The sequence below is a fragment of the Actinia tenebrosa genome, unplaced genomic scaffold (genome assembly GCF_029948245.1).
Source record: "Actinia tenebrosa isolate PJP-AT-01 unplaced genomic scaffold, QUT_ActTen_1.0 PGA_scaffold10__47_contigs__length_13832649, whole genome shotgun sequence".
NCBI lineage: Eukaryota > Metazoa > Cnidaria > Anthozoa > Actiniaria > Actiniidae > Actinia > Actinia tenebrosa.
In genome coordinates this window covers 9023982-9042633 of record NW_028292570.1, presented here as the reverse complement: position 1 = coordinate 9042633, position 18652 = coordinate 9023982, and the positions used below count along the sequence as shown (strand labels likewise).

The 18652-nt window shown below is 39.6% G+C and overlaps 1 protein-coding gene across 7 annotated transcripts in view; it reads left to right on the top strand.

Annotated features, from left to right (window-relative positions):
• Window positions 1-18439, top strand: part of LOC116305733 (uncharacterized) — a 62769-nt gene extending 44330 nt beyond the window's left edge. For 4 of the 7 annotated variants that reach the window (XM_031715704.2, XM_031715703.2, XM_031715705.2 and 1 more), the window contains exons 8-27: window positions 3425-3458; window positions 3909-3971; window positions 4738-4784; window positions 5415-5445; window positions 5722-5784; window positions 6608-6672; window positions 7214-8068; window positions 8684-8711; window positions 8822-8884; window positions 10480-10547; window positions 10747-10777; window positions 10848-10877; window positions 13418-13480; window positions 14189-14245; window positions 14490-14552; window positions 14689-14741; window positions 15226-15268; window positions 15608-15670; window positions 16807-16952; window positions 17413-18439. In XM_031715704.2, the coding sequence (XP_031571564.2) occupies window positions 3425-3458; window positions 3909-3971; window positions 4738-4784; window positions 5415-5445; window positions 5722-5784; window positions 6608-6672; window positions 7214-8068; window positions 8684-8711; window positions 8822-8884; window positions 10480-10547; window positions 10747-10777; window positions 10848-10877; window positions 13418-13480; window positions 14189-14245; window positions 14490-14552; window positions 14689-14741; window positions 15226-15268; window positions 15608-15670; window positions 16807-16952; window positions 17413-17792 (2246 nt within the window). In that variant the 3' untranslated portion in view covers window positions 17793-18439. The remainder of the gene's footprint in view (window positions 1-3424; window positions 3459-3908; window positions 3972-4737; window positions 4785-5414; window positions 5446-5721; window positions 5785-6607; window positions 6673-7213; window positions 8069-8683; window positions 8712-8821; window positions 8885-10479; window positions 10548-10746; window positions 10778-10847; window positions 10878-13417; window positions 13481-14188; window positions 14246-14489; window positions 14553-14688; window positions 14742-15225; window positions 15269-15607; window positions 15671-16806; window positions 16953-17412) is intronic. The other 3 variants (XM_089026838.1, XM_031715707.2, XM_089026839.1) reach the window with 3 other exon arrangements.
• Window positions 18440-18652: the final 213 nt, after the last annotated feature.

Below are 18652 nucleotides of genomic sequence, written 5' to 3'. Positions count from 1 at the left end.
AGGAATGTTCCTAAGAGTGTCAGAGTTCACGTCGTTCACCCCAAACTTCATATCCTTAGTAGCTCGCTGCAGTTTGTTGTTGTATCCTACTACAGAACCAGCATTTATAGATAAATTACTAGGCATTAACCAACAACCCGGGGCTACTGCATAGTCCAACCTCGCCTTAGAATTTTGTATGGCTAGTTGGTAACGCTGTACGCCCTTGCTAATGTCGCCCTCCAAGATTGAACTTTCAAATAAGATCAAGGCTTCGGCTCGCGTTTCTTCTGCGGCGCCCGTATTTCCGATTATGCTGGATCGGGTGTTTACCTGAGCTCCAAGGATGGAATACACGTAAGCTTCTATGCTGCGGTTTAAACGGGCAAGGCCGGCTTTGGTTAGTCCTTTACCTTCTGGGGGTATGAAATTAAGATATTGCTTTGTTTGCTCGTCGTTGGTAATTTTGATAATCAGTGGATTAGCTCCACGATACTTACCACCCTCGTCTTTGAACAGAGGTCCGTCTCTAACTTCCTTAGTGGTTTTGGCATTTGGTTCAAAGAAGGTGCTACTGTCGTGAGTTTCTTTGTGATACCCAGTGTCCCACTGCAACCGCAGCGTATGCACTTCTTTATCGCTTAGCACATGTCCACCAATCCCCCAATAAGCCCAAATATGCCCCAGACCATTGTTAGCGCCGGCAGTGCATCGGAAATCCTTCCCTACAACGTCAAACTCCTTACAAAGTCTGTCATAAGCCGGCACGCTGTATTTATTATCTCTTGGATAAAACGTGGCATCTCCCGGCAGCGCAATAACACCCATTTCATGCAGTATTCTTCTAACCGTGAAGTGAAAATGAAACATAGATATTGAATTCTTCATCAAGCTTGCGCTTACACCACAGCCGCTAGTGGCACACCAAACTGCAAAGTTTAGTTGCTGCGGCCAATAACGCATGTTAGGACCACTTAACCATTCATGAGATTCCTTAGCGGTGGTATGAATAATGGGAACTTCTTTGAAGATATCTCGCACCTTTAACGGAAAGGAATGGTTGTTAGAGACCCGCATGTTCAACGTTAAGTCCGGGCTTGGGTGTTTATCAAATGAAACTGCGGGTATCGGATAAGTACTGGTACCAAGCAATAATTCCTTTGACCAACCTTGCGTTACCGTGGGATGCTGCACAGATACCGTAGGCGTGGGTTTTGGTTTAACGTAACCAGGATTCTTCAACTGATTGTCTATCTGATTAACCAGCGTAGGTTTCAAATCCTCATTACTATACATTCTTTCGCCGTTATAGTAAATCCCATCGGGTCTTCTTTCGAACTTACTAGGGTCTGCATGCGGAAACATCTTCCTAAAGGCCCTCCAGTTCCAGTAATCCCGGTTGTCGTGATGTGGCTGCTCCTCGATATCATTCCCAAAAGCGTCGTACATTAGTATATATAATGGATGTTATACCATCAGCACCTAAGTTGTACCCAGATGTTCCTAACGAACTAAACGCCGAAAACTTTCGTCTGAATAAAGCGAACTTAATCTTGGCTTACTTGGAAGGGCAGGCAAAACACTACGAAAAAGTCCGAAAAAAGTACGTTAGAGCACGGAGTACGCTACATAAGATTTCGATAACTTCAGGGTCCATATCTGTTGTGTTAACGGGCTCCGGCGTTGCTACTTCGCTTACTGGGCCGGGAATAATCGTTGGAGTTCCTTTGGCCAGCGTTGGGGCAGCCTGTGGTATTATTTCTGCTGTTGCTACGGGCATTATGAAACAGTTGTCAAGCAAAATATCCAAGCATGACACGACAATAGCTCTGTCAAGGGCTAAAGTAAATACGATCACTGACCTTGTCTCAAAGGCTTTGCGTGACAGAAAGATAGACGACGTAGAATTCTCGCTTATTCTGGCCGAAGAGGAAAAGTACGAGAAATTAAAGTCGGACATAAGGAATAAAAAAACAGTCGTAAAAGATCTTTCCGAGGAATCTCGGAAAAAGATCTACCAGGAGGCAAAAGAAGAGCTTCAAAGAAAGCTTGCTCAGTAAACATCTGCTTTGAAAAGAGCGTGACGGGATTTCATTTGCATATCGAACGACAGTCTAGAAAATATGCGTAATATAAATTCAGCGAATTATTACGCGTAATATAAATTCAGTGAATTATTACGCGTAATATGAATTATTTGGCGAATTATTACGCGTAATACGAATTATTTGGCGAATTATTACGCGTAATATAAATTATTTGCATAACCTTATTTAGCAAATTATTACGCGTAATATAAATACACGTAATATGTCATTGTCGCCTCGGAATCCATCCTAACAGGGGGTGGTTGGGGTCAATTTTGTAAAATATTTCATAGATTACATCAGGGTAATAAGGAATATCCTTATTCAACTGACAAAACATCCACTCGGCTTTTGCCATATCAGAAACCTCGGGAATAGACTTACCGGTAATTTCAGACAAAAGATAGGGAATAGCTTTGTAATATTTTCCTAGTTTTAATTTTTTCAATGTCTTTCGTAGACTTTGTGGGGTTGGCTCTTCTAAATGGTCTATGATTTTCTTCCTTACTTCGTTGTCTAAATATATCGGATGTAAACCTTGGATATGACTCATCCAGTCTCTGAAGTATTTTATTCTCTTATATGGCGTTTTCTTACGACCTCCATTGGCGTAATATTGCTCTTTGGTAGCATTTGGTACGGCATTACGAATATTCTTACCACATTCGTAACACTGTGCTGACGTGTCGTCTTCTATTTGCATTTTCTTACCACAACAAATATACTTATTTGGTGGTGGGGTAACAAACTTGGGTTTCAAGCACTTTACACAGAAATCATAAACAAACTCTTTACAATCTTCGCACTCCATATATAGATTAACATATTTGCGCTGTTGCCCCCAACCACACTTGAGTGGGGTTGTTTCCGTAGGTGTACTTCTTGACGCGGGTCTTACCCAGTGTTGAGATTGCGCTGGAACCCCCATTCCCTATACTACTTGATTCTCTTTCTTCCTTCCTTCCTTCCTTCCTTCCTGACCTTCTCCTTCCTTCCTTCCTTCCTTCCTTCCTTCCTTCCTTCCTTCCTTCCTTCCTTCCTTCCTAACTTCCTTCCTTCCCTTCTTCTTTCTTTCTTCTTTCTTTCTCCTTTCTTTCTCTCTTCTTCTTCTCTTTCTTTTCTTTCTTTCTTTCTTTCTTTCTTTCTTTCTTCTTTCTTTCTTTCTTTCTTTCTTTCTTTCTTTCTTTCTTTCTTTCTTTCTTTCTTTACATCTTATGTATCAATCTATTGCAAAAAGCCTATTAGGAAAACCTCTTGCATGGGAGCATTCAACCTGCAACTTGCAACTCTTTGAACAGTTATCTATAATGGAGAACCCATTAATTTGTTAATGATTTTTATTTGACTTATTTGTTTAGATAAACAACCAGATAGTGACACAGACAGCGTAAGGTATGTATGTATCTATAATAATGCAGTTCTCATGGGTACCATCCATTTGTTGTTTCTAAATTTCAATGATACCCTTTATATCAGTTTAAATAATAGTGGTCTGATCTATACCTTCCTTACTTATTCTAAAATTAGGAGTATATTATAATGTATATATAAGAACTGAATTAATTTTCTCAATTCCCACTTATTTAATTGTTTTCACTCAGCTGGTGTTTTATTTATTTACTCGTTCACTTGCTCATTTACTTGCTTGCATGTTCTTTCCTTTAGACAGTCATTGCACTTTACTTTGTGCGCTCTATCATCCATCCATCTATTCACCCATTCATTTCTTCATGCCAGCATTTATCACTGCCTTGGTGCATTCACTTCATTCACTCATTCCTAATTTATCCATTCATTTATTTATTCACTCATTCATTCATTCATTTCCCTTTTCTTTTCTAGATGTCCTACTCCAGGATGTGATGGTTCTGGACACAAATCAGGTCTCTTTGCTTCTCATAGAAGGTACTAACTCTAGCCGTACATATAATACGCATAGAAACATATCCAGTCATAAAAAAGCCATTTTAAAAGTTAATTTAATGTAAAACAGCCAAGAAAGAGCATTACAATGTAGATACACCTGTCAATCACAATATTCAAAGTAAAGAAAGCCATTTCAGAGTCACCTTTTGGTATGTTTGCTATTCATGCGATACTACGACACAGTCCTCTCTATGAGGCATATCCAGCGGACGAAGCTTATGCAGTCATAGTTATATCGTTTTTTATTTATTTGCTTAATTTTATTTAAAGTTTTGTTTTTGCAGTTTCTTGCTGTGGTGTTTTTGTGCTCGTGCGTTTCCTCTGATTCAACTTGAACTTAGAAATTGCAATAGAAAAGAAATTAGCCCATTTTCTCTTTACTTTCTGCAAATGAAAAGTTCGGTATCGAACTTGATGTGCGAAATTTTGTGTGCAAATATTCCGCGTATGTGTGCACTTTTGCAGTTGCGCGCATCACAGCACTTCCCAATCACACTTGGAAAAATCGTACAATTTGCTGTCAGTTGTTTTGGTAGACGTCATCCACGTCATTCAAGGCGTTTCCACAACATTAGATAGGCACGTGCCCTTGAAAGCTCTGCATTTTCCGACAATGCCATGGAAACGCTTTGGTTGACGCAGTCCACTAAACCTTATTTTGTCGAGACAGAAAATTGTGCGATTTCGCGTGTTTGATTGGGAAGCGCTGTACAAACCGTATGTTTAATCGCTTTATTTGTTTTAGTTTATATGGATGTCCCAGACGGTTATTTACAGACAAAGATAAAGAAGGTAAAGTATTTAAATTTATCTTATCGAACTCAAAACTTTTTTAGACTTGTAAATAGAGAGAAGTATTAAATTCCTTAAAAACCCTATGAATATCTCACTATACCCTTTTACCTCTTTCCTTATCACTACGCTACGACTCAATGCACCAATTTTACATTCGATGCATACTGATTCGATTTTTGTAAGTTTGGATGACCTTCTTTATGTTAATCTTTCCCCACTTCAATAACCACGAATCGACAATAAAGGTCTCCTTGCATATCTTTGTACCATTATCATATTCTTCAAGTCAATCTTCTAAGAACCTTCCGTTTTCAAAGTGAATCCAAGAAAGTTGTACCTCAGGGGGAAATAAATGCTTTTTCGTCTAATGAAACTAGCTGCGCGTCAAAATCTTCGAGTTATTTTGTCTGATAATGCCCTGCCCTGTGACGTATCTGTGAATTGGTCCGCTTGGTCTAGGGAGGGGACGGGGTGTGTTGATTAATACACGAAGTGTCTGTTATTCTAGGTATTTTAATATTGCAGACTGGTATCAGCTGAGATTCCACTGTGTCTATGTTTTAAAGTAGGTTTTCCTTGCCTCTTCCTTTTCATAACTGTAATACAAAATGTTTATCTCTGTTGCAGGAAGAGCGAATTCTGATGACAATAATGTAAGGTAAGTATTAGGAATAACATTAAGCCTTGAATATAAATCCAACGTATTTATATATATAGTGCGTCGGGCCTTTGTGATCGATCTAGCAATGCAATTAATTCAGTGTAAAAAGCAAGAGCAAATTGTGACTACGTTATTCATAATACCTTTAAAAGAATCATAAGCAGGAGAGAAGGAACAGAATTGTCGCTGCTCGCAAACTTAATAGTTTCCTTTTTATTCGAAATTTTATCCAAATAGCTAGCAATGTTTAATTTATATTAATGTTGTTTGTAGATGCCCTACTCCAGGATGTGATGGTACAGGCCACAGAACAGGCTTGTACACTTCACACAGAAGGTAACAAAGTATATTTAGGTTGCAACTTTAAGACTTTATTTATTTTCTCATAGTGAGATATATCGCCTTTAAAAATGTATGGTGCGTCTGGATTTCCCCCGCCAAGTTGTAGAACATGCGCACTAGGATCTTTGCTTTTGGTCAACCCCAATCCCAAAAAAACCCCGCGAAATCCAGTGTTCTTGTTTTGGCTGGGTTTTCATTGCCGTATTAAACAATAGAATCAGAAAGCGTTGGCAGTTTGTATCGCCAGAGTTCTTCATTGCTTTGCGTTAGCCTGCATAACGGCCCAAAGGGAAGGGGATTGGGGACTGGGGAAGGAGGGGAGGGGGAACTGGGGATAGGAAGGGAAGAGAGGGAGGGCCTGCAATGAACCCCCTCGATTTTTCCTAACACCCCCTAATTAATATGCAAACTCTCAACCAATCCAATGAAAGGATAAAGTCATGTTTATTTCTGTTTCTATGAGTCTTGATCCTATCAGCCAATCAAAATTAACGTTCGGATTCGGAACGTTCGTAGGAAAAATCGAGGGGGTTCATTGCAGGCCCTCCCTCTCTACCCTTCCTCTCCCCAGTCCCCCTCCCCTCCTTCCCCAGTCCCCCTCCCCTCCTTCCCCAGTCCCCAATCCCCTTCACTTCCATTTGGGCCGCTACGCAGGCTACTTTGCGTGGACCAAAAGAAGGATTGCCTCTCCTCTGGTAACGAGAACGCTGAGTAGTTCACTAGTAACCTCACTGGGTCAATATTTTTCTCGACTTCTCAAGCACAATCTACATTTACACAACTGCCTCTACAAGTTTTATATTTTGCTTTGTTTCAGTTTGTCTGGCTGTCCACTCGCAGCAGCACAGAAACAACTGACAAGACAATGTAGTAGTCCACCAGGTAATTTCAACCAAAAAAGGGATAAAGGTGCTAGTAGGTCACCTCTACTTTAACAGATAGACCTGTAACCGACCCAAGCTCCGTGAGCTCCGACCCATGCAACAGCCCACAAGGGGCAGTCGAACTGATATACCAGTGTGACTTCATTTGGGTGAAAAATCAACTCCCGATCGTCCAAAATGAAAGCAGTTCTTTAAAGATTTTTTAAGTTTTCTTCTTGAAAATTCTGTATGTTACAGGCGTAGATTAGGTTTGGATCACATTTTGGGCTCTATGTTAGTGTTTTTAATAAGCATTTTCAGCCAGAAGTACAACACAACTTTAAAGCTCTATGAGATATTTCAACCTTACCCCCCATGAGGGCGAGGATGTCTAATTTTTTTATTATAATCAAAGTGAGGCACGGACAGTGACAGCGAGAAACCCTGGATCAAATAACCTCGTTTTTAGTGTGGTGCGTCTATGGGAAAAGGATTTCGAGAAAACCGAAACAAAAGCTGCCTGTGATGTGTTGAACCTAATTTAGATTTATGTTTTGCAGGCCGTCCACCAAAGTTTGGTAATTTTGGAGTGAAGACATCTCCGCATGAGAGCCCAACGTCACCTGATTCTGGCATGTCATCAGGCTCAAGCTCCTCATCAGATCAAGATAACCCAGCCAAGAAAGACTTATTACCTCGTCTTGAACCCAAAGACACACCCACCCATTTTCCATTTCCAAAGACCACTACGGTTACATCTCCTACCAAGCTGAAGATTCCTGTGGTTACTCCCATTCCTATCCCTCCCTCCACCTCCCCCTCGTCGTTACCCAGTGTTATTACAGCAACTGCTGCTGTAGCTGTGGCTAATGCCGTCATCAGTGGCTCCTCGACGTCTCCAGAACCGCAGCCATCTCCCTCCGACTATCCTAATACAAGTCCGGCAACTCCTCCGCTCAGGTCGCCGGTTCTCCAAAGGTTTTTACCAGTGGCACCATCACTACCTTCACCGGGACAGAAGACCAGCATGTCAGGCGGTAGCATGACGTCATCACCACCGCCAATGACGTCAAACTTGGAAACATCCGAAGAAACACTTTCCACGTCTACGGAAATGGAAACAAAGAGCGGGAATCCTGTGGTTTTATTGACATCATCACCGAAGCCAAGCTCGACTACCCCTCCCCGGCCTGTTGTCTGTGGTGTCTCCAGTGGTATAGATCGAGAACAAGTAAAACAGATAAAGATGGAACCACAGTACGATGATGAAGGTGACATTGAAAGCGACTCATCAGATGATGATGACGATGACGACGACGACGATGATGATGATGATGATATTGATGAAGAGGAAGAAGAGTTTGAAATAATGAATGAAAATGAGAGACAAGAAATGGAAATCATGGATGAGCCAGGTAGATAGATATAAATCCTTTTATTCTATGTTTTCGTATTAATATATTATCATCTACATCACAATCGTGAACGACACCTCATTGTTACATAGTACGTACCAAGCCCGAAATGCACTATGGACGATGTGAATGCAATCAGCAAAAGGTCACAACAATGTGGAGTTTCATCAAACTTTGTCACGACGTTTTTTTCGGTATATTTTCTCCTGTGCTGCCATAATATACATATGAATATAATATATTTCAAGCTTAGTAGAGTGCATACACTATATCCGTCAAAACGTTAGCTAACAAAACTGTACAAATTAGTGCAAAGTTTTGTAGGTCTACGGCCTACTGAGGTATACTGAACCTACTAATTTGTGCAATTTCACGAATATATGGTATGTACTCTAAACGACACGCAACAAAACTTCACAAACCTTTTTTGAAATAGCTATATATATCGTGCTTGTACATAAGGGCCCAGTTGTTCAAAGCCCGATTAGTGCTAATCCTGGGTTAACTTTTAATAAGACCTATAGAGTTAATCCTGGATTAGCGCTAATCCAGCTTTGAACAACTGGGCCAAAACTAAACTAAACATATGAAATGGTTTTTTTTCCCACGTTTTAGATTCGCCGACTTTCAAATTATCTTCAGGGTATGTAAAAACTTATTCATTTTCTTAACCAAGTTACCCCTGGTCCTTGGGATTAGCAAACATCAAACTTGCTATAAAATACTTACGAGATAATTGGACTTTTATCGAAGGTGTCCAACTCCTGATTGTGATGGAACTGGTCACGTAAATGGCAGATTTTCCAGTCACAGAAGGTAACATCATACTGACAACATACAACATACTGGATCTCCTAGAGATCGATGTAAATGGAAGAAATGTCAGACCATTTGTCATTCCGTTGAGTATTATTTCAGTCTTTTTTGGCTTGAGAAAAAAGCTACAGCGCTACTGTAATGTTAATGTTTAATTTACTGTACGCAAAAAACAAATATTTGAACCCAACTGGCTTGTCCCTGCGTGATCGAGATCGCTGTAAGCTTCCCGTGACTCACACAGAATCTGCCCTTTGATTGGGTAAATGTTGTATCATGTTGACGGCGTTATTGTCATGTATGCTCCCAAGGATGGCATTAGCTGCTGTCGGGATTAAAACATAAAGTTCAGTTATCGGCCTTTTGCTCCGTTGTAAAAGAGAATATTATTACACCCAAACCATCAAAGTCATGGCACAGCTAACTCACAGATCGAACCCTAAAACACTGACCCTCTTGCATGATCAAAGTCAGGGCACGGCTAACTCACAGATCGAACCCTAAAACACTGACCCTCTTGCACGATCAAAGTCAGGGCACGGCTAACTCACAGATCGAACCCTAAAACACTGACCCTCTTGCACGATCAAAGTCAGGGCACGGCTAACTCACAGATCGAACCCTAAAACACTGACCCTCTTGCACGATCAAAGTCAGGGCACGGCTAACTCACAGATCGAACCCTAAAACACTGACCCTCTTGCATGATGAAAGTCAGGGCACGGCTAACTCACAGTTCAAACCCTAAAACACTGACCCTCTTGCATGATGAAAGTCAGGGCACGGCTAACTCACAGATCGAACCCTAAAACACTGACCCTCTTGCATAATGAAAGTCAGGGCACGGCTAATTCACAGTTCAAACCCTAAAACACTGACCCTCTTGCATGATGAAAGTCAGGGCACGGCTAATTCACAGTTCAAACCCTAAAACACTGACCCTCTTGCATGATGAAAGTCAGGGCACGGCTAACTCACAGATCGAACCCTAAAACACTGACCCTCTTGCATGATGAAAGTCAGGGCACGGCTAATTCACAGATCAAACCCTAAAACACTGACCCTCTTGCATGATGAAAGTCAGGGCACGGCTAATTCACAGTTCAAACCCTAAAACACTGACCCTCTTGCATGATCAAAGTCAGGACACGGCTAATTCACAGTTCAAACCCTAAAACACTGACCCTCTTACATGATCAAAGTCAGGGCACGGCTAACTCACAGTTCAAACCCTAAATCACTGACCCTCTTACATGATCAAAGTCAGGGCACGGCTAACTCACAGATCGAATTGAAAATTAACGTGTTAGGTTTTGAGGAGGGAAGAAAATATATTTAAAAATATTACTTTTCAATTATTTATGTCGTGAACTTTATATACATTCCTAATTATCTGGGCTCATACCTCAATTTGATTGGTTGAAGCTCACGAGAAAGATCAGACGAAAACCATTTCACTGCTACGTTAACATTTAACGAGTCAGTCAACTCCAGAATCCACGCTATAAAGATATTTAACAAAATTATTGCAATTCCTTTCTAGAATATAATAAATGTTTCTAATTTTCAATGGAATTTGTTCAATTTTCTTGCAGGCTGTCAGGCTGCCCTAGAGCGGTCAAGCTTGTGCCACATGCCAAGAATCCGACACGAAACGAAATAGGTAATCATTCTTCTAGCCTGGAGACAATTTCGAACTCCTCCAGGCATAGATTAGATTAGATTGATGATTGATAGCCACTTATTAAAACTTGACTATCTTCGACAGTGTTTTCTACTTTACTTTCTATTTTTGGAAAGCATTTGTATGACTTTCCTCCATTAACCTCTTCTCATGGTGTGACTTTTTCATTTGTTTTTAGGAGCAGATGGCAAAGTCAAAGAGTTGTTGACGTGAGTATTCTTAAGTGATGTCCATACTATTCATACCGCTCTTGTTCATGATTTGTGTTTTCAATGTTAGGTTTGAAGGAAACAGAACGCCTCCAACAATGTAAGATAAAATGCCGTCATACTCTAAAACTATCAATCGCTTACACAAACTTGTCTTTATTACTTATGTATAAGGTGTACGACTTTGATACACAAATAGCCAATCACGAAGTGACTAGTGCATTCCTCTTTCCATATAAGGACAAACGAAAGAAACACTGATTGACAGCCTATAAATAGCCAATCCCAAATTCAGGGGGAAATCGCTAATACGATCTTTAAGGTACTTTTTTCTTCCACTGAGATAGCAGGAAAAGTTTGGGTTTGCACCTGTCAATGATAAGACTCGGGGGGTGGGGTTATGGGATACCTTGGGGAAGTTGAAATTGAGTACCTCTGATAGGGTAAAGACTCATTGACATTATTTAGTATCCACTTAGGGTCGGAAATAAAACATGGTCACCGTCTGAACTCTAAAAAATACTTTGAGAACCTAGAAATTAGTCACTGCTAGGGCTGGAAGTTCATTAAACCTCGAAATGTTGACAATTCCGCGGTTTTCAGCTTGGTATCGGCCTGAATTTGTTTTGCGCTGCCACCAATTATAAGCATAAAAGCTACCGACTTATTGTACTTTTAATTGGTAATGGCCAAGCTAAATTGCATTGGTTGAATCGATATACGATGTAGTCTACATACTAATATTATTTTGAAAAAGTAATACGCGAGTGTTACAATATGAGAAAAATATTGGAAACAACAAATTCCTAATATTAAAATCGGAATATAATTATTGCGGAACAAGCTCCTTAATTAACAATTATTCGCCGAAGGCGAAGTGAATATCGGGGAATATTTACCGAGACGCGAGTCTTCGAGCGGCGAGGTAAATATTCTCCGATATTCACTGAGGCTGAGGCAAATAATTAGTATAAATACACAGGTGATTATTTAAAAAAAAAGGAAAAAAAGAAGATAAAAGACATTTTTTTCCCGGTAACAGCAACAACGCGGCTGGCCGCCATTTTGGATTATCGCTGGAGGTGATTATCGTGTGATAGTGTGAATTTCTCGACCAATCAGCGCGCGAGATTTTCAATAATCACCTGTGTATTTTTACTAAAGCAAATTAGTATATTGTTTTCATAAACACAATTTTGATTTCTCGCTTTCTAATTGCCGGGCGAGAAAAATTTGGTCTCTGTAATATTTGGTGATCAATGTTTTGCCTTTAGGCCGGCGCACGTTCTCTTTTAGTTATCATGGAGGATTGTTTTTTCCTGTTATTCATCGCCTAATTACCTGTTCCGATTGAACATTAATTTAAGTCCTGCAGAACTTACTAATGAAGTTATTTATCATAAGCACAGACTTTGTGACTCTGTTTTTTGATTTTATAGTATTGTTATGTTTCATAATGTTCTAACACTCAACCGAAACGCATGAGGTCAAACACTTCATTAGTTTCTACAAATAGTCCATTTTTGCCACTCGGGAAGAAACACTACCAATTAAAATTCTTTGAGTAAGATATACTTAAATAGAATTTACACGGAAAGAAATGTCTTGTGGGAAAGAATTGGCATTTAATCGAATAAAAAGCCTATTGCTTTTGAAGCGTCTTTTTTCTCAAAACCACCTTATATAGTATTATGAAGTAAAAAGGGTTTTTCATGAACTGCACATTCACTAATGGCCGCCAAACACGGTTGGGACTAAGGACGAGTACATGGAAGCGAGGTCATAAAGGCCTCATTTCTCTACACGATGCATCATGGCGTCCATGTATTTCTTGAAGCAAAAGCGAAAGATCTTGACGGATAATGTTTGTTTACTAATGAGGCCTTTCCGACCCCAGTCGCTTGCCTGTGCTTGTCCTCAGTTAGCCTGCGTAGCGGCCCAAATTGAGGAATTGGGGGGAGGATGGGGGCCTGTGGAGGAGGGAACGAGGGGGAATGGGAAGAGCACCCCCTCCCCATTCTCCCTCGTCCCCTCCTCCACAGGCCCCCCTCCCCTCCCCCCCCCCCCCCCCCCCCCCCCCCTTGGGCCGCTAGTCCTCAGTCCCAACCATTATGAACCATTATGAGAAAGTTCGTTACTAGTTCGTTCTTCGAACTTCGGAACGCCTTGTTAGAGCCATATTCCTTGTATCTGGTATCATCTTAACTAATCAAGGAAAAGACTTCGTGGATGGAAAAGTCCTCATAGGTGCGTTAATACGTTCAAAAAAATCGTGCAACGTCTCGTGGTTTTTACTTTTTGCAAAAAAAAATGTTACGTGAAAAGTTCTCAAAGTCTACGTAGTCTAAGCGAGTTCTTATCTTGACGATCCTCATGCACGATGTCATGAAAACCAGTTGCGCACGAGAAGACACATGAATGTAAATGCAACTCAAACGAAGAATCTTATTCTCAAGAGACACGTGATCTAAAATGGGAAAACGGGGTCTATCCATCTTATCCTCTCGGTTTCAAAGTCGTACACTTTATTTCTCATACATTAACTATACATCCATTACGTTGTGCATATTGTATTATGTCGATATTGTTTGATTGTGTTATTGCTCGTTTAACTGGTGATGTTTCATGGTGGTATCTTAGGTGTCCTACCCCAGGATGTGATGGCACGGGTCATGTATCAGGCCAGTACGCCTCTCACAGGAGGTCAGTCTTGCAATAATTCCTATGCAAATGTATTTGGTTTTTAACATTTTCGACCTGATTAAGTCGCAGCCATGCCAGAGGCAGTTTTAAGGGGAGGGACTAAGCCCTATTAAAATGGGCATAAAAAATTAATGATTTATTCTAGATCCAACTTTAAATATTTCATTTACTATAGCTTAAAAAACGGCGCTGCATACTGAGATCTTTTCTGTGCTGGCTTGTGCGTGGGAGGGAAGTTAAAACTGTTGCACTGAATAATGCTTCGCTAAGAAATGATATTGAATTGATATGAAAACACGGTGGAGCCTCCGATACATTGTTTCAATTTTACAATTGTTTCTCGCGCTGGAAAATTAATTTCAGATTTTTGTTGCAGCGAAAAGTTGCATCGTCTATCATATTCTGCGGGAAAACGTCATCAGTATAAAATCCTGATTGGCTAGTCTCGATTGGATTATTGCATTGCGAGTGAGCATTGGTGATAGACGCTGCAATCTTCAGTTTTAATTATTTTTAGGCGTGCAATTTTCAAAAAGTTGCAGAAAAAAGCTCAAAATTTTGAACTTTGTTTCTGCAATATTTTTTCGTTGCGAAAATCTTTGCCGTCAACGTTGCGTGTCATTATAGATGATGAAATTGTGTCTTACGATAGCGACAAATTGCAGCGTGTATCGGTGGCTTTAACTTTGCTTTTTGTTTTGTATACAGCTTGTCTGGTTGCCCTTTGGCTGCAAAGCTTTCTCAACAAGAAAGTCAAGAAGTGAAGTAAGCAACTCTAATATGTAGCAACCTTATAATACCATCACTACATAATATTTTAAACCACCCCTATAGCATTCCCAAGATTTTAGGGGAATTGAGGGAAAGTGATATCAGAGTAATTAAGAAAAGAAACTCGCAAAGTTCATAAAAAAGTGACTTGCAAAGAGAAATGATCAATGATCAGTAATATGCCCTGGATCATGTGATGCCGTAGTCTTGTTCTCTAATCTAATTGAATGATTGTCAGGTGTCCAACAATTGGATGTGATGGATCAGGTCATATAACTGGAAAGTACACCTCACACAGAAGGTAAAGACATGCAAAATGTTAATATGAGAATGTGGATGATAATGATGATAATTACGAAGATTTTGGTTAATTGCATTAGATTAGCTGATCATGGTTATCATATTGTTGGTGATGATTTATTTTCTTTTTTGTTTAGTTTGTCTGGGTGTCCTCTTGCACCAAAGCTTGCTGCTAGTGGGACCGATCCAAGTAAGTATGGATTGAAACTCTTGCCACTTAGACCATCGTTTGTATGGCTGACACTAGTCTTCCCTACTTTATAGTTGAGTTTTAAAAAACACTTGTTAATCTAGGTCGACCGACTTTGCTCTACTGTGCATTTTTACATGTCTATATGCAAATATAATACACATTTCGGAGTACCCAAAATCCTTTTCGGTCTTAGCTTCGATCACATGACCTTCTCGAACCCTACTACGTTTTTTCAATTAGGTGTATGAGTTCTCTCCCTTTTAGGCCTTTCCGTATCAAAAATAAATAAAATATAAACATGGATTTTAGGAGAGGGGCCGCACCCCTTGCCACTCCCTGCCCCCCCCCCCCCCTTAAGCCGTACCCCTTGCCACTCCCTGACCCCCTAAGGTGAAGTGCAGAAGTAAACCATGATGTGGTATTTGAAGAAATCAAGAAAGATTCACTCTCAGACTAATGATTGTCATACCTCTTTTTTCAGCTGGCAAAGGTAGCCTTGGTGGAGCTGATAAGATTGGACCAACGTAAGTATTTCACTTCATTTTTCCAGACACATTTCCTTACAAGTGAAATAGATTTCTTTTCCCTTTTCGTCTCATTCAATTTTTGCCAACTCATTATCAAGTTTTCAATTCTGGGAATTGTAATTTAGCTTGTTTAGTTTTGTTGAGAGGGAAAAACGGAGAAAACCCCTCGAATTAAAGATGAGACCTAACAAACTCTACTCTTGTGATACTGAGTCCAGGAATCGAACCTGAGACCCCAGAGGTGAGAGTCAAGTGCAATACAGCTACACCACTTTTAAATTGATTCAGTCATTCGATTGATGTCAAATATATATATCATTATTTACAAACCCACAGGTGTCCCACACCAGGATGTGATGGTTCAGGACACTCCAGTGGTCAGTTCAGTTCACATAGAAGGTACAAATACCCATGATCCTCTGCTCTTAACCCACATCACGTGATAACCAAGGGACTTAACTAATCATGATCATCCTCTACGTCCATCTAACCATGACAAGCAAACATTGTTAGTACATATTGATATCTTTACTCAGGCTAACCTTTCTTTCCTTCTAATCCATGTATTGGTAATCACTTCATTCAGCTTTCTATGTGTTCGTATCTTTTTGTCATTAGGGACCGTTGATGTTTTATCGCGTGGGGGGGAGGCCACCGGTACTTAAAAGAGTTGATGCAAAAGATTAACGTTTCGAAGGGAAAGTCATATTTTCGTAAACGACTAGATATATAGAATCGAGATAGATAAATATTTCCTCGCAAACCTACAGGCCCTCCCTCATCGATTAAAAACTCCAACAGGAGAATGTAATGTCATTGTTACTCCGCGTCGAATATTACAGAGATATATAACTAATCCCTCGCAAACCTACAGGCCCTCCCTCATCGATTTAAAACTCCAACAGGAGAATGTAATGTCATTGTTACTCCGCGTCGAATATTACAGAGATATATAAATATTTCCTGACAAACCTACAGGGCCTCTCTCCTCGATTAAATATGAACACTCCAACAGGAGAATGAAACATCAATGTTCCTCTAATATTACAGACTGATGTGTCTATTCATAAAACATTACCTTTATTTTTATTACTGAACCATATTTGTCATTTATAATCCATTGGTTGCAATATTTGTAACTGATGTCAAGATCACCCATTCACTGCGTAGCACTGCCAAGTTTCATATCGAGTGGGAGGACTGGGAATACTGGACAACTGCTGACCAGCAAGATAGAGTAAACATTCTTAATATGTGTAGTAGTATGATACCATGAGCTCGACAAATGCAGCCCGATTTTGTCCGAATGAACAAAAATCACTGGGAAATGGAGGAGTTTATGGCATCGTTATCATGATTGTCCAGTTTCTAACCGGTCCTCGCACGATATGAAAACTTGTCAATGCTTTATGAATCAGTTAAAATGAACTTAACTCAATAGCAATATTTTCGTTGCAAATCTTGACATTTCATCGGTGTTGTAATATCTGTCATGTTGTAATAGTGTATAACACATAGTGTTTGTTCCCTCGCAGTTTATCAGGGTGTCCCATGGTTTCACCAGCAGAGAAAAAGGTCTTAATGCGACAAGAAGCTGAGTCAAAGCTCTTCGCTCAGGCCCAGGCGCATGCGCGAAAGATCGAGGAGAAAAATAACATTGTCAAACTCAGATCAGGAAGAGGTAATGAAATAAATTAAGCCTACCATCGTCACTTGATGCACATTTTATCGACAGCTAGGGTGTATTATCCACTTTTCCTAGTTGGTTGTGCAAGGTGGTTTTTGGTCTTGCTTGTCTTTCTGTCCTACCTTGTACAAGATTTTCAAGCAAGGTCCATTCACGTTTAACCTGCTTTTAGTGCTAAAGTCTTCTTCAATAGTATTCTTCATATAAAGAATACTAAAGAGCTGATAAAGTTCTATCCAAGTTTAGACTTAGATCCTCATCAAGGTCAGTCTCACGTATGATCACCGACGACCACAAAATTTCGTCAACTAGACTTCTGTCTTGAGTTTGGCATACTATCTTCAACTTGTGGCATACTGTCCGTTCAACTGGGTTGCACCCAAACCATACAATGATATTTGATGCTAAGCTCAGTACACACTGACTAATCGAGTTTGTTTTATTCACCGGTTAGGACAAAAAGAATACGATGAAATTCGTCAGCTTGATAAAGAAATCGACGTGCTTCGATCTTCCATTGAAGACTCGGAGAGAGTGAATGAAGAAATAGAAAAGGAAGTATTGAGAATGGAAAAGAAACTAAACGCTACCAAAAACGACACCTCTCAAGACAGGCACAGCAATGGGGTCCTAGCGACGAAACTTGCGGTACTCCAGTCTAGATTCATTGCCAGTCTTTCTAATATTGAGATCCCTGACATGGATATCAAGTTAAACTTTGACTCTGTGGATCGATACATTGAAGTCCTACAAGAACGGATCCTTAAAAACCCTGTCGATAATACCTCACTCATCAAGGACGTCAAGGCATCATTAGCAGATTTTAAGGGTTGAGTCTGCCTGACTACACTTATGTTGGTGTCAATCGATTCTTATTTATTTCGTTATCGCTCCGAAATACCGTTTTTACAGTGGGGACACTGGAACAATCAACACTTCGAGTTTTTTGTCACTTTTTTAAATGTGTAATGTAAATCACCCCTTGAGCTAATCGACTGGAAATAAGATTTTTTGATCACTCGGTGTATTTGAACTCAGTGCTTCATTTTGAGAGGGTTTGAAACATTAAAAAGTTCAGGAAAAAATAACTTAAAAAAACCCGAAGTGTTGACAGTGTCCTCAGTGTAATATCTTTTTTCCGATTCATAAAATGTTTCGTGTTTTAATTTACAATTCTGTTCGAGCAAAAACTACTCTTTCATTAATTATATATTCTAGTTGTTCGAAGAGCTGTATTTATAAATCAAATTATATTTTAATAAGTAATCGGGCCCGACTTCCTTAGAAAGCCTAGTAACATTCAGGTTTTTTTTTAACATTTACGAAATCATTTGTATCAACAAAAACACTTTGATTTCGTTTTAGTTGTGGTCAACCAAATATTTTACAAATTTCTATGATTATTATTGAAATTATTATTATCATAATATAAATATATATACTATTATAAATACGTCAGTCGTTTATTTTATTGCAGAAGAGTATTCAGAATTATTTTACATATTTTACATAATAGATGAATGAATGGCGTAGTATGTAGGAACCAAAGTAGGAAAAAATGTTAAATGTGCTATTAAATATATAAAATATTATCCATGAATTTAACAAGAATGTGGTATGTTAAGGGAGTATTATTTTTAAGATTGAACTAAATATTAAATTATCGTTAGTCAGTTTATGGCGGGAAAATAAGT